This window comes from Phoca vitulina, unplaced genomic scaffold, assembly GCF_004348235.1.
Source record: "Phoca vitulina isolate PV1807 unplaced genomic scaffold, GSC_HSeal_1.0 scaffold102, whole genome shotgun sequence".
NCBI lineage: Eukaryota > Metazoa > Chordata > Mammalia > Carnivora > Phocidae > Phoca > Phoca vitulina.
This window is the reverse complement of record NW_022589805.1, coordinates 17,106-31,572: the sequence shown is the minus strand read 5'-3', so window position 1 is coordinate 31,572 and position 14,467 is coordinate 17,106. Positions and strand designations below refer to the sequence as shown.

The following is a 14,467-nucleotide window of genomic DNA, read 5'->3' as shown; positions in this document are numbered from 1 at the left end:
AGTCGCGGGGCACAACGCCCCTAGAATGCACTGGGTCATGGACTTGCAACCTGGTCGAAGCCAATCTGAATTCTATCCACGCAGAAGACACCCCTTTTCACTCCACGGCCCCACAGTCCGCCCAAAACACAGCGGACTTTACTGCTCAGGCCAAGACTAGGACTTGCACTCCTGGCCACTCACCTCACCCTGGCCGGACCCACGTTTTGGGCCCACGGGGCACTGCCGCCCAAACCCACATTTCGGTGCCAATAGTCCTTCGGGTTCGGAATCTCCCTCTCTTCTTACTTTCCTTCTTCCCTGAAACATTACGTCGCTCCGGGGTCACCCTACCTCTCCACACACTACCTATTCACTTACCTGCCTGCAGGTAAGCGGGCAGGAGCTCACCCTGGAGACCCAGGCAGCGGAACCGGAAATACTTACTTCGAGACAGAAGGAAAACTACATCTCCCAGCATGCCCAGCGAGCTGTCCGTCCTCTGTTAGCGTACTCGATTGGTCAACATACGAGAAGGACTGCCCCCTTTGGAGTACGGCTGGCCAATCACAGGGCAGAGTTTCATGACAGCATGGGGGCGGGCCGTTTCCGGCGGCTTTCCCGGCAGCTCCTGCGTAGAGGAGTGTGGGAGCTTCGCAGTGGCTGTGGCTCTCGGTCTAGAGTGCCATTTGGGCGTCGCCCTCTGCTCTTTCTGCCCTGGTAGCGGGAGACTTTCTAACATCACTAGTCTCGGAGCGGTAGGTGGGACCTGGCCCGCCGAGGAGTCGGCCCCTCCGAGGCTGCGCTGCGGAGAGGAGCCTTCAGTTCAGGTTTTATTTATTTATTTATTTATTTTTTAAATATTTTATTTATTTATTTGACAGAGAGAGACAGCTAGAGAGGGAACACAAGCAGGGGGAGTGGAAGAGGGAGAAGCAGGCTTCCGCCTGAGCAGGGAGCCCGATGCAGGGCTCGAACCCAGGACCCTGGGATCATGACCTGAGCGGAAGGCAGACGCCTAACGACTGAGCCACCCAGGCGCCCCCGGCTCAGGTTTTAAAGGGGCTGGGAAAGCGAGTAAGCCTTGGGAGTCCGTGGAGGGGCTTTGCAGCCAAATTGGCCCTTCTTGAGGGTGATTCTCTCCCCTCCTAGATCTGTCTCGAAGTCAGTCTGGCCACTTGAGGAAGGCACTCCCACCCCCTGAGATGGCGTCCACGCTTCCAACAGCCGGGGCCCAGGTAAGATAAGGTCCCTTCTCGGGGTCCCAGTTCCTGTCGCTACTTTCCGGCCTCTGCCTGCCTTCCTTTGGAAGAGGGTTAGGAATGCCCGTCTCGGTGGGAGGGCTCCCGATCCCCAAATAGCCCTTTGATCAAGCTGTCTTCCCGGGACCAGGCACTTCGGAGAAACGGCGTATCACATTCTTCCTTTCAGAACCACCAGCTGGGAGCAGGGCCCATTGGAGAAGGCTATCAGAGTACCTCAAAGTGGTTTTCTGGAATGCTGCTCAAACTTGCAGATTTCTAGGCACATCCCACACCTTTTGAATAAACACAGAAACAAAAACCCCAGGTGATTCTTAATCACGTCGAGGTTCTGTTGGTTTATAAGACTGGTAAACTAAGGGAAGGAGGACTAGGCCTGGCTATGATTCTAAAGAGAGCTTAGCAGTTGAGTGTCATGTGCAAGGAGGAGAGAGACTATCAAGCAGAAGGATGTTGGGAGAACACTGGAACCACTGTCCCTTTTCATGATTCTTCCTGGGCTGCTCAGTTTTCTTTCCCTTAGAGCAACTGTATGTAATGATTTCCCTCCCTGAGAGTTCCCTCATCTTTTCTAGAAGTCTCTTCTAGAACTTCTTACAGTTTACTGTCTTGGCCCTTATACCACTGTCTCAGAAATTATGTCCTTCCCAGTTTCCACCACCACCCTTAGAACCCATTTATACACCATCCCCAGCACTCAGGAACCTTTTACACCAAGCCCCTTCCTCCCTTGGTTCTGATGTTTCTAGCTCTTCTCAGTCTTCCTGAACTGAGTGAGGGGGTGGCCTTGGGGCTTCTTGTCCTGAGATGGGCTCTCATGTTGTTTCAGGGGCCATTGCTGTTTGAGGATCTGGCTGTGTATTTTTCTCAAGAGGAGTATGTGAGTCTGCACCCTGCCCAGAGGTCCCTCAGCAGAGACACTACACAGGAGTGTTTCGAGGATATGGCCTTGATGGGTAAGGCAGTTGTTTTTCCTGCATTTTGGAACTTTAGTCAGTTCTAGGGACAGGATTGTTGATATGGGGGCGTGGGACCTTTTTCTGGGTGATCTATGTGGATATGACAAGAACTTGCACGACAGTGCAGTAGTCAAAGGATGAGGTGATTTCTTAAGGACAAAAAATAAGCCTATCTAGTACAGTGACTGTGGTTTTGCATGAGACATGGCAGTATCCAGTAATCTTCCCAAATATTTGTTAAAGTCAATTCAGTTTTACTTGCAAAACCTCATGAGTATAGGTTACTGTCATCTACTAAAGATTCGAAATTGATTTACTCTTAAGGGGGTGCTATGCCATTTTCACATAAGGGGAACTATATGCAGAAATGTTCCCATGCCTGAGCAGAGTTTGTCTCTGACTAGGGTTGACTCTTGGAACTATATTGTAACTCAGGTTTTATATTTTCCACCTCTCTCCTCATCATGTTCATGGTTCCCTCTACCTTGTTGAACATAAGAAGTATAGTTATAGCTGTTCTAACATTGTTGCTACTAGTTTCATCATCTGTGTCATTTCTGGGTCTCTTTCTGTTAATTGATTTTGCTCCTAGTTATGGGTCATATTTTTCTGCTTCTTTACATGTCTGATAATTTTTGATTGGATGTGGGACATTGTGAGTTTTATGTTGTTGGATGTTCATTTTGTTGTATTTTTAAAAATATTTTTGGACTTTGCATTTAAGTTACTTGGGATCAGTATGATCCTTTCAGGGCTTGCTTTTTGTTTTGTTAGGGTGTATTCAGAGCAGCCTTTGGTCTAGGGCCCATTTGACCTGCTAAAGCAATGTCTTTCTGAGGATACTGCCTGATACCTTGTGTGTTCCATCTTGACTGTCAGGAACATGAACTATTGAACTATGTATGATGTGAACTCTGAAGATTGTTCTCTGTGTTCCTTTTTGATGATTCTTTTCCCAGTCTGGGGTAGTTTCTTCATGTGCACTTACAGATTAATGTTCAGCCCAAGTCTTAACGGGGCCCTACCTAGATGTCCACAGCTCTGCCTGGGCACCTGCCTTGTCCCCAGTATTTTGTTGTCAAATTCTAGCCATCTTGGCATCCCTGAATTTGGTCTCTTCAAAACAGCAAAACCACTGGGTATCATTTGGATTCCCACACTGCACTGCAGCCCAGAAATCCTTTCTAGGCAGTGTGCTAGGGCAATCATAGGGCTGTTTCTCTGGAAGGAAAGACCCCTTTTATATTGATATGTTGGCTTTACAAATTAAGAATATTTGGACAAATATTAAAAAAGAATGTTTTTTGGCAGCCCAAGTTTTATCAGCCATCCCAGCAGTGAGACCAGTTATCATTTGGCTGCTGTATGCAGGGCAGCTCTACCTTGATCTTTCCTCCAGGAGAGGTAAAGAAATTTTGAAGAACTCTCCTGGTGACAATAAAACTATTTCTAATAACCAGATTGTTTCTCTGCTAGGTAGAAAAATACTCACTTGCTCTCTTTCTTTCTCTCTTAAATATGAATCCCAATCTCTGTTCCAGTTGTGGTTGTTCAGCGGTCACTTGAGATTCCTTAAATGATGAAAAGTTCTTGAGACTCAGGAGACTAACTGGAAACCTTCTGTAGACAGCATCTACCAAGATTGCCCTTAGTTCCTATCCTACTGGACCCTAACATAGTTACATGTCTTTTCCACTTCCTCCTCACAGGATCACTAACAACTAGATCCTCTGGGAAGTCAGTAGAGCCTGCTGGCCTGATTTTGTATAGTATGAGTGTCTGGGTTCTAGGATAAGCCATCTACAGATTCTTGGTCCCTGTGTAACTAGCTTGTTCTTTCCCCAGTACCACTTAAGGGTGTTATCTATGCTTTGCTTTGTTTTGTTTTTATCAACAGGAGGGGAAGGCAAGACTGAGATTTCTCAACAGTTAAATCTAGAGTCTGTGGGATTTGAAGAACTTGCCCCAGAAAACTCCTCCATCACTGTGCCCCTTATCTATTACCCAGAAAAATCTGAGACTGGAGTTGGAGACCCAGAAAGGAAAGTATCAGGTGGAGCTCCTGCTTGCAAGAAAAGGTTCATAAGCCTATTAATTACCATTGAAAACCAAACCCCATTACAAGAACTGTCTCAGTGTTTAGGAACCAGAGCACTTTCTGAAATTCTTGAATTTCCTGGGGAAGAAGCCAAAAATTTGTACAAGTGTCCTGAATGTGACGAAAGCTTCAGTGATAACTCATACCTTGTTTTGCATCAGAAAACTCATTCAGGGGAGAAAAAGTATAAATGTGGTGACTGTGGGAAGATTTTCAATCATAGAGCCAACCTGAGGACACACAGGAGGATCCATACTGGCGAGAAGCCTTACAAGTGTGCTGAGTGCGGCAGCAGCTTCCGCCAGCACTCACATCTGTCTCGGCACATGAATATCCACATAAAGGAGAAACCCCACACATGTGGCATATGTGGGAGAGGTTTTATGTGGCTCCCAGGATTGTCACAGCATCAGAAAACCCACGCTGCCAAAAAAGCCTATGAATGTACTGACTGCGGTAAATATTTTGGTCAGAAAACAAATCTTGCTTTGCATGAGAAAACGCACATGTCAGCCACCCAGTACCAGTGCACACAGTGTGTGAAGTGCTTCGGGCAGTCCTCACACCTCGTCCTCCCCGAGCAGGGCCATGCAGATGACTCTGAACACTGCAGTGACTGTGGGGAAAATATGCTTTTGTTCTCAAAATTTAAACCTTTAAAATGTCCTGAGTGTGCGAAGACCTTCCTTCGTGTCTCTGAGCTTATTTCCCATCAGAGCATTCATAGAGGGGAAAAGCCCCATAAATGCAAAACATGTGCAAAAAGTTTTATTTTGGACTCAGAGCTTGCATGCCACCAGAAGAACCACACAGGAGAGGAACCTTTTAAATGTACCATGTGTGGGAAAAGTTTCAGGTTGAATATGCATCTCATTGTTCATCAGCAAACCCATACGAAAACCACCATGTAAATATAGCAAGTTTTCATTAATGCTGTGCTTCTCAGTATCTATACTGCAAACTGGGGACCAGTTACCCTTTATGTACCAGGCACTTTACATGCATCCCATGTCACATGTCACTTAGTCTCCATCACAACCTTGCTTTAGGCACTATGATTTCTGTTTTATAACTGAGGAAGGATAATGTCACAGCTAGTGAATGAAGCCAGGATTCTAACTCAGTAACTCAGTCACTGTTCACATTCCATTTGTATGAGCCAGAGAATGATATGGAACTTTTTTTTAAATTCAGTTTTCATTAAAATGAAAGTTTGGCTAGAAGTTCTTTTAATTTTGTTAGATGGTTTCTAAGTAAGTTTTAGAAGAAGGAGAATTTCCTTTTTCTTTCTTTCTTTCTTTCTTTTTTTTTTTCTTTTTGGCCAGTTCTGCAGATCTAGTATCTAGGAAAGTAATCTGTCTATCTGTCTTACACTTTTTTGGGTTATAACTAAATGTAACATTTGTAAGAGATGGTATTTCACATGTGAATTTCTGATGTGGTTTAGGAGCTTTTATGCCTGTGTGAAAAGTTCCCAAATAGGTGGGCAAGTTGGTGTCATAATGGCTATTAGTATCTTTGGAGTTCCATTCTCATATTTCTGATGCCACTGGCCTTTGTGACTCTTTTGCAAGGAATTTTGGCAATCTGACTGTAGCCTTTTCTGGCACCCGGCTTGATGTAGGGAAAGATACTTGCTCCTCTCTGGAAGGAGTTACCTCTAAGTCTCTACCAAAGTACATTACCTGCCTTTCTATGAATAACAGTAACTCTTGTTTAGTGAACATGCTAGATGTTTTAGGGGTATTATCTAATTTAATCTTTAGGATAAATCTGACAGAGAAAGGGCTATCCTTGTTTCATAAACGAGGAAACTGAAGCCCACAGAGGTAAAGTCAGTATCTTGCCTAAGACAAAAATAGTAATGTACTGAAGCTGGCATTAACCTTGGGTGTCTCTGATGCTGAAGGTTGTGCATTCTTCAACCCTGTTATGTGTTGGCATTTGTGTTAGGACCACAAGCAGCCAGGAAGGCTGAGACGGGTGGGTGAGGATGATCATCATGGAGGCTTCCCTGTGCACATGCATCCTAGAACCCTTTCATTGCCTTTATGCTTTATCCCAAGTCTGATTTAATGTGTATGGTAATAAAGCAACAGAAAGATTCCCCAGGACTTCCAGTTCAAACTCCTATCCCTATGATCAGATCAGAGATTGCAAACTCTACAGAGTACAGTCTTTATGGTTTTAGTTGGATTTTGGTTAAAAAAAAATTTCCTCCTGATCGCCAAAGAAAAATACATACAGAAAACTATTAGAGGGGCGCCTGGGTGGCTCAGTTGGTTAAGCGACTGCCTTCAGCTCAGGTCATGATCCCAGGGTCCTGGGATCGAGCCCCGCATCGGGCTCCCTGCTCAGGCGGAAGCCTGCTTCTTCCTCTCCCACTCCGCCTGCTTGTGTTCCCTCTCACGCTGTCTCTCTCTCTCTCTCCCTGTCAATTAAATAAATAAATAAAATCTTTAAAAAAACAAAACAAAACTATTAGAGTTTAACCAAACTACTTGACAATATATAGATCTTTAGATACTGCTGTTACATATAAATATAGGAGCAAAATGTTGTTGAATGGAATGGTTACTAATGTTTAAGAACCAGGGAATCTTGTAAATTACACAATTTCTCTTTAAAGCAAAATTGTGTACCTGTCAGCAAGACCGGTTTTTAATGGACTTTTGATCAGGATGTGAGGATGGTCTTAATTTTACAGAAATAGTATAGAAGTACAGCATTGATTAAAGTGGGGTTATCACTGGGAAACCTCGTGAGCAATGATAAGCCTCTTTAGAAGAGTAGTACCTGGAAGATGTGGTCTTTCTACAGAACAGCCAATTGGGAACTGAATATACAAAAAGATGCTGGCTACTGCTGTAAGCTTTTCACATTGTTTAGAGGCAAGAAAATACTCCTGGTGAGTAAGGGAAATGGAGACTCCAACCCAGCTCCCACTCCTATCCCCCTTTTTGTTCTTGTTTCTTGTTTGCAGATCCACAGTTGAGACCCTGTGCTCTGAATGTCAAAGGTCATACTAGACTCTCTGTTTCTGATGTCTCCACTCAATATGAGACACCAGTCTGCTAGGGCTTTAGGGTCTTAAATTAAAAAGTGAGGTCATCTGTAGGTGGTTCTTCAGCAAATCTCTGGGGAGCTTAGACTTGTGTAGAAAAATGGTCTCTAGTTAGATTTCTTATCAGCCAACTTTGGGATATAATAATCTTGCTAAATACCAGAAAGCACTATCCAATAGCTCTCCTGCTTCTGCCTTCGGTGGCTGAACAGAGTTGCAGGGCAGGGAATGAAATTGGGAAAGAGGCCCCTACTTGCACAGTTGCTGCAGAAAGTAGGAAAGGCTATCTTAGAAAGTATGTGGACAAAATGCGGCTGACATAAAAGATGGAAGCTGCCATGCTTTCCTTTGCTCCTATGACAGTATGGGGGAAGGTGAGAATTTATGCCATATATGCTGTTCTGCACCTCAGTATGGGAAGTCACCTTCCCAGATGAGGCTTCCTTCACAATTAAATTCAGGTTTTACATTTTTCTTTATTTTCCAGATTTTGTAAGATTATGCCAAACCTCCATAAGAGAAAAATAGCACTTTTATAAAAATATTAACATACACACAAGTGTAAGATGCCTTTTTGGTGTAATAATCATTGTTAATGACTGGTATGCAGAAAAAAATTGAAACAACTTTGAGTGTCAGTTACTGTGAAAGAGGCATATTTTTAGTTGTTGCCTTATTGTGCACTTGCACCTAAGTACATTTGCTGGATGTAATTCAAGCTGCTCTGAGCCCAAAAAGTCGGAGAAAGGAGTCAGTCCACTAATGAGATCCATGCTATTTTTATGATGATGGCTTTTTCACCTTTCTGTTTACAGCGTCGACTGATGGAACTAGATTTCACAGTATGTCATTAACTGAGAGAGATTAGCCAGCTATGTTAGTATTAACAAATACTGGATAAAAGTTAATATAGGGATGAGAAACGCAGGAGTTTATTGTTAGGAACGGTTGGTTCACTACCTTTTGCAGCATGGATGTTGACATACTATGCAGGGTGAGAGCTTTGTACTGAAGAAATTGACTTTTGAACAAATGTGGTTTCTGTTGTTGATGCATAGATGAAAATATGTATCAAACAAGTCCTTAATGTGACTGCCCGAATATCAGGGTGTATTAACAGCCATCATTGATACAAACAGCATTATTTCAGTAGATTTCAGATGTCAACAGTTTATATTTTATAACTAAAGAAAGGGTGGGATTTAGTTGTTAATCTGGAAGGAGTTGTACTCAATATAGTTTTGTTTAGAGCCTTGTTGCAGTAATTAATAGGCTATTCACATCTCCCCATTTAACACAGAAAAGGACTAACCCAGTATACAGGGAGTGAAAACAAGTGACATTTCACAGTAAATGGTGTTTTGAGTCTTTGACTTCTGAGATTCCATATAATTAAGTGGCATTGTTCTGATGACTGCAGCGCCTTACACAATCTGATACTGCAGAGTTTGCTCAAAGTAATCTGCCAATTTACTGAGTATGTGTACAAGGCAGATTATAGTTTATCTAATTAGTCTATTTTGAATGGTTCATTGAACTCGTTATCTTCATAGGATTTCAGTAGTAAAGTGTTTTTGCTTTGACCATCTGTTAAAAAAATAACTGATCTTCATTTGAAGTATGTATATTCATCTGCTTTAGTTGTAGATTGAGAGAGCTATTGATCCAATGTCAGGATGATCATTACCCATCTTTTCATGCCCATCTGACTACAGGTTTTTTGTCTTTTATTTTTAGACATCCCTCCTTACGTTAACACCCTGGGGAGGCTGGGGATATAACATAAATGTATATATAACCCCGAGAATATGCTGCAATCTCCAGTTCATTTGGATACCTCAGAAGTAGGTTTGTTATGTACACTTGTACTGTCTAATGTTTTGATTTTACCGATTTCGGTGTGTTCTCATCAGTCTTACTTCTAGAATGCACGCTCTCACTAGGCTGTGATTAAGTCTGTCCCATGTGCGGTATGGCATCTAATAAATGCTGTTCTCTGAGGATGGCAATGAAGTGAACTTGTTCTACACGCCAGTGGTTTTGGATGGCAACCAATTTTGAAGAATTTTGAAGACGGGCGGGATCGTGGGTTTGGAGTGTGAATTCGTGACCTCGAGCCATTTCCTAATGCAGGTACAAGTCGTTAGCTCCCCAGAACGCAGAAGAAAGTTCCAGCGTAACCCCGTGAGGCAACCCCAGACTTCGAAGTCCCCTCCAGCTCCAGCCCCGGCTCCGCCGCCGCGGTATGGGGGGGATCGGTACCTGAGGCCACGGAGGGCAACAGAGGCCCGCGTGCTACCCGCCCAGCACCGGGGGTGAAAACCGGCCGTGCGCCGTACGACTCCCAAAAGGCTCTGCGCGGCCACCGCGCGCCCAGGCGGCTCTCGCTCCGCAGCCAGCTGCGCAGGCCGGCGGGAATGCCAGCGAGGTGGCGCGCGCTAGAGCGCCCCACAGGGCTGGGAACCGGAAGTGGTGCGTTCACTTCCGGCGACCTCCTTGGGCTGCGCGGCTGCGCGTTCCCGGGGCGTCTGGGGCGGCTAGGAAGCGATGGATGGTGGGCTCCCGGCGGCGGCCTTGAACTGGTTCCCAACCCATCCCCGGCACGCACCGCGGGGCGGTCTCCGCAAAAACTGGGCGGCGGGGCCGAGAGCATTGGACGACGGGTCCTTCCGGTCTCGCCCTCTGCACCACCGGTATGACTGTCCGGGGCCAGAGGAATCTCCGTCCCTCGACTCTAGGCACAGACCGCGCGCCAAGGGTGGGAGGAGCCCGCGCTACCTCCCCGTCCCGAAGCCTGCTTTGGCAATGCGAAGCTGCCGGCTCGCCCAATTTGTGTACCTTTGGCTTGTTGAAAGGACACTTTGTGGTTCCGACTTGCCCTGGGTAGAGTATCTCCTCTCTAGAACTAGCGCCAGTCTCCTCGTCGGCTTTCTCTGTGCCTCGCAGCCGAATTCTAACATGCTTCTGTTGCTTACTGTATCCTGGGTTCACCTGAGTACAGGGTCCCCCCAAGCGAGCTTCGCCACTTCCATGACTACAAAGACCTCACTTTATGTCTCGCCCAGATTTCTTCTCTCCCTGCATTCCAGATTCCTATATTCAGGTTTCTGTGAGACATCTTCCTTTGGATGTCTGAGGCATCAAAACACATGCCCTAGACTTAACTCAAGCTTTTAGCCCTTAATCTGTTTGCCTCCAGTGTGTGGTGCCCCATACAATTGCTCATGCTACCAACACATTCCCTCTTCCTCTGCTCATCCATTCCATCATCAAGTCCTGTGGATTCTGCCTCAGATACATCTCTGACTGGTTCTGTGTATCCACCACCCTTAACAGTACTCATTGGGGTCGACTGAAATAGCCCTCCAACCTTGCACATCACTCTTGTTCTCTGCCAGTACAGCCAACACGTCTGATCATGTCACCATCCAACTTGACATCTTCCACTGGCTTCCGGTTGTCCTTAGGATAACATCCAAAATATTCAACGTAACCTTACTAACCATTACTTCCCTGCCAACCCCAGCTACGTTCTTTATTCTCTCTCTTGAGCTGCACTGCCTTTCTTTCAGTTCATCAAATGTACCAAGCTCTTTACTTCCTCAGGAACTGTGAACATGCTTTCCCTTTTACCTGGAACACCCTCCTGCCCCATCCCTACCTACCATTACAAAATTGAATAGTAATTATACAACTAGTGCTTTAATGTCTCTGTGGGGGCAGGGACGGACACATGGCAAGTGCTTAAAATTGTGCATTTAAAGAATGACATTTCTATGGCTCTGGCACTTTTATGCTGTTGGATACAGCTACAAGACTGACAGAAGGAAAGGGAATAGGCATTGGTGCTGTCATTTACAAGTAGGCAGGAGGTTTAACAGTGGCCCAGAAAAGCTGTAAGGAATTTAGCAAAAAGCTTGACTAAGATAGTTCTCAGGATAAAAATGTTATGATGTTCTATTGCTTGGAAGGAATAATTTAGCAAAGAGGTACAACTGCAACAAGCCACATTTGAAGGAAGTAAGGTAAATATGGTTTGTATTTCTTTTTTTTTTTTTAAGATTTTACTTACTCATTTGACACAGAACAGAAGCAGGTGGAGTGGCAGGCAGAGGGAGAGGGAAAAGCAGGTCCCCGCCGAGCTAAGAGCCCGATGTGGGGCTCAATCCCAGGACCCTGGGATCAAGACCCGAGTGGAAGGCAGACGCCAAACCAACTGAGCCACCCAGGCGCCCCGTGCATTTCAAATAGAATTGTTTTGAGCTAATACAACAGATAAGGAGACCTTAAAGAGTTGGGTCTACACATCCTAATGCCTTGAACCTCCTGTGAGTAAAGCATTGTGATAAAAATAGCTCAGATCACTGGCACAGAGGGTAGCTGGCCTGACAACATTATTGCCTGTTGTTCCCATTCTAGAAGATCCCCTCAGTGAGGGAGGGGAAAGCACCCAAAGTAGACAGAATGGTCCTACACTTGCAGGCTAGGCTGCCCAAGAAATTACAAGAAGGGGAACTACTGTCACCCTGACACTCTGGAACAAAAGAGAACTTGGCTAACAGTTTCACATTCCTCTTAGAAGTTAAGTTTCATTTGACTGATGTGGCTCATGAGCCCATCTCTGAACCAACCACTGTGGCTGGGGGGATGGAGTAGACTGGCCGGGCCTGCTTGTCATGCACTCTCCTGGAACTGTGGTTGGGGTCAGACCCACCAAAATTATATGTACAAAGTGGGAGAGAAGAGGTTTAACTCTAAGGGATACTGTGGAAAGAAGAGAGGATGGGCACTGGGGTAACAGGTGAGTCAGAGTAGACAGAGGCAATTAGAATAGTGATGGAAACGTCCAACACTAATCAAGGGCTTGTTCTGTGCCTGGCTCTCCTGTGCCGAGCACTTTTCCTGGATTAGTTCACCATTGTTATCATCCACATTTCTCACATGCAGAAAACAGGGCTGGATTGCAGGATGTGTTATGAAGTAGGAGGAGACAGGGTGGAAGTCAGGTTCATTGTTGAAGGTGTGTGGTTAAAGCCCAGCTAACTGTGATTGTGCTAACTCCAGAAAACGATTGAGTCTCGGTCTCCTGGAAGGCCCAGAGAATAATCATGAAGTATACCTTCGAGTGTGTAAGGGTTAAGGGAGATGCTGTGAGATACATCTCTGAGGAATCATTACTGCCATCAAACAGTTGTCCTGGCAGGAGAAACCTGGGCGGCCCTGACATTCCTCTCTCAAGTAGAGGCTTCCCCAGTCATTTCCCACCACGTGATTCCTGCTTCAGTTTTTTTCCTTAATAGTTACTGTTGCAGTTTTACATTTGTTTGTACAATTATCTGATTCATGTCTGTTTCCTCCTCTAACACTGGGCTTTCTAAGCAGGCACATGGTCTGGGTTCACCACAGTAACCCCAGCACCTGCAGGTGCCTGGCATGTAGTAGGGATTTAATAAATATTTGTCACAAGAGCGAACGAACTTAACGAGTGAGCCTCCAGGACAGCCTTTCAGCTTGAGGCTAATGGTACCAAGCATCACCCGCCCCAAGCCTTCCGATCCGCGTTGGAGGCAGAGCCGGCTGGAACTACATTTCCCAGAGAGCTTCACGGCGGGCCCCCTCTTCATACTGACAGCTGCGACAGGTAATGGGAGGCGAGGCTCCCTCGGGCCCGGGGCCGGACGGCCCAATCAGAGGGGAAGGGGACTTCCTGTCGAAGTTCCGTCCCTCACTCTCGCCCGCTTCTGTGGTGGCCAGTGCCCATTGGGTCCGCCTGGGAAGGGCTGGCAGGGGCTCGCTCCGCGGGAGGGGTCTGTGCACGCGTCCCTGGGGGAGACGGGTACTACCTCTTCCGCCGAGCAAGTCCCGGGCCCATTAGAGGAGATACCAAGCCTGGCTCCCGACTCCCCCATTCCCGGGCCCCCGCCTTCTGCGCCCCGCCTCCCCCCGCCGGCTTGCCGCCTTGGGTGAGGGGTGCCCCAGTGCGTAGTGGGGCGGGAAGGCCAGTCAGGGTACCCTGCTCTGTGGTGCAGGCTGGGACAGAGCGTTGCAGTGGAGCGAGTGAGAGAGGAGGGCCTGGAGTAGGTGGGGTCCTGGGAATGAGGAAGAGGGGGTGGCTTCAAGACAGATTCAGGAGGCAAAAGAAACGACTTAGCAGGGGAGAGGGCAGGGAGTCAGAGAGGACTTGGAAGTTTCTGGGTTGAGTGACTTGATGGCGGCAGCTCTATGGAGAGAGGATGTCCTGCCTCCTCATGAATCTATGGGTTTTCTAACTTCCTATGGAGAATCACGAGTGACACTGCAGCTGTGCTAAGTGCTACAGAGGAGAGGTGTGTTAGGCCAGGAGAGGTATTACACCCCGCGGAGAAGCTCAGGGAGCCCACTTTCTTCTGAGAGCTGAACACTGACTGGGAGTTCACTGTTTAGAGACCTCTGGAAAGGACACAGGGCCGGGGGCTGCTGTCTTTAACGGAGAACGAGTCGGCTGACCCCACCTATATAGCAGGCTTTCCCTGCTCACCTGTACTGTTTCAAGGGAAAAACAGCCAGAAACTGGAGAACCCAGATGCTTGACTACACCCTACAGAGATACAGGGTGTGACATTCCCAGGTCCAGTCCCAGCGGGTATGAGGCCATTCCCTGAGCCATAAGATGGCTGCAAACTTGGGTGACCTGGACCTCCCCATCCCCTAGAACTAGAAAGCCTTCTGATTAAAGATGCCACGTGGGAGTGGGAATCCTACCCTCAGACCCATGATCTTGGTCCTGAAACACTGTTGTCAGTGCATCAGACCCTCTGCCACGAGGAGGTAGCTGGGCCAGGGAGGCTCTTGGCCACCAGTGGGGATTGTGCCATCAGTGGCTAAGGCCAGAGATGTCCCCCAAGGAGCAGATCCTGAAGCTGCTGCAGTGCTTGTAACTATCCTGTCTGAGATAGTTATCCACACTGGGTTCAGCATGAGCACCCAGAGGGTGACAAGAGGTGGTAACCCTGATGGAGGATTTGCAGAGAGAGCCTAGGAAGCCAGGATGCTGGGGGGGGGGGGGGGGGGGGGGGGGCAGAGGGGAAAAAAACACAGGGAGGAAAAGCGAAAAATACCCCCCCCT

General features: G+C 46.8%; 1 protein-coding gene across 3 annotated transcripts; it reads left to right on the top strand.

Moving 5' to 3' along the window:
* The first annotated feature begins 613 nt into the window (after positions 1-613).
* On the top strand, positions 614-6,565 carry ZNF597 (zinc finger protein 597). 3 transcript variants are annotated; one of them, XM_032397735.1, is made up of 4 exons: positions 614-737; positions 1,132-1,217; positions 2,071-2,197; positions 4,098-6,565. In XM_032397735.1, the coding sequence occupies exons 2-4, from the start codon at positions 1,185-1,187 to the stop codon at positions 5,207-5,209; spliced, it is 1,272 nt and encodes a 423-aa protein (XP_032253626.1). In that variant the 5' UTR covers positions 614-737; positions 1,132-1,184; the 3' UTR covers positions 5,210-6,565. The 3 variants fall into 3 exon arrangements, with proteins under 3 accessions (XP_032253626.1, XP_032253622.1, XP_032253623.1); XM_032397731.1 differs by having other exon boundaries at positions 614-809; XM_032397732.1 differs by lacking the exon at positions 614-737 and having other exon boundaries at positions 972-1,217.
* Positions 6,566-14,467: the final 7,902 nt, after the last annotated feature.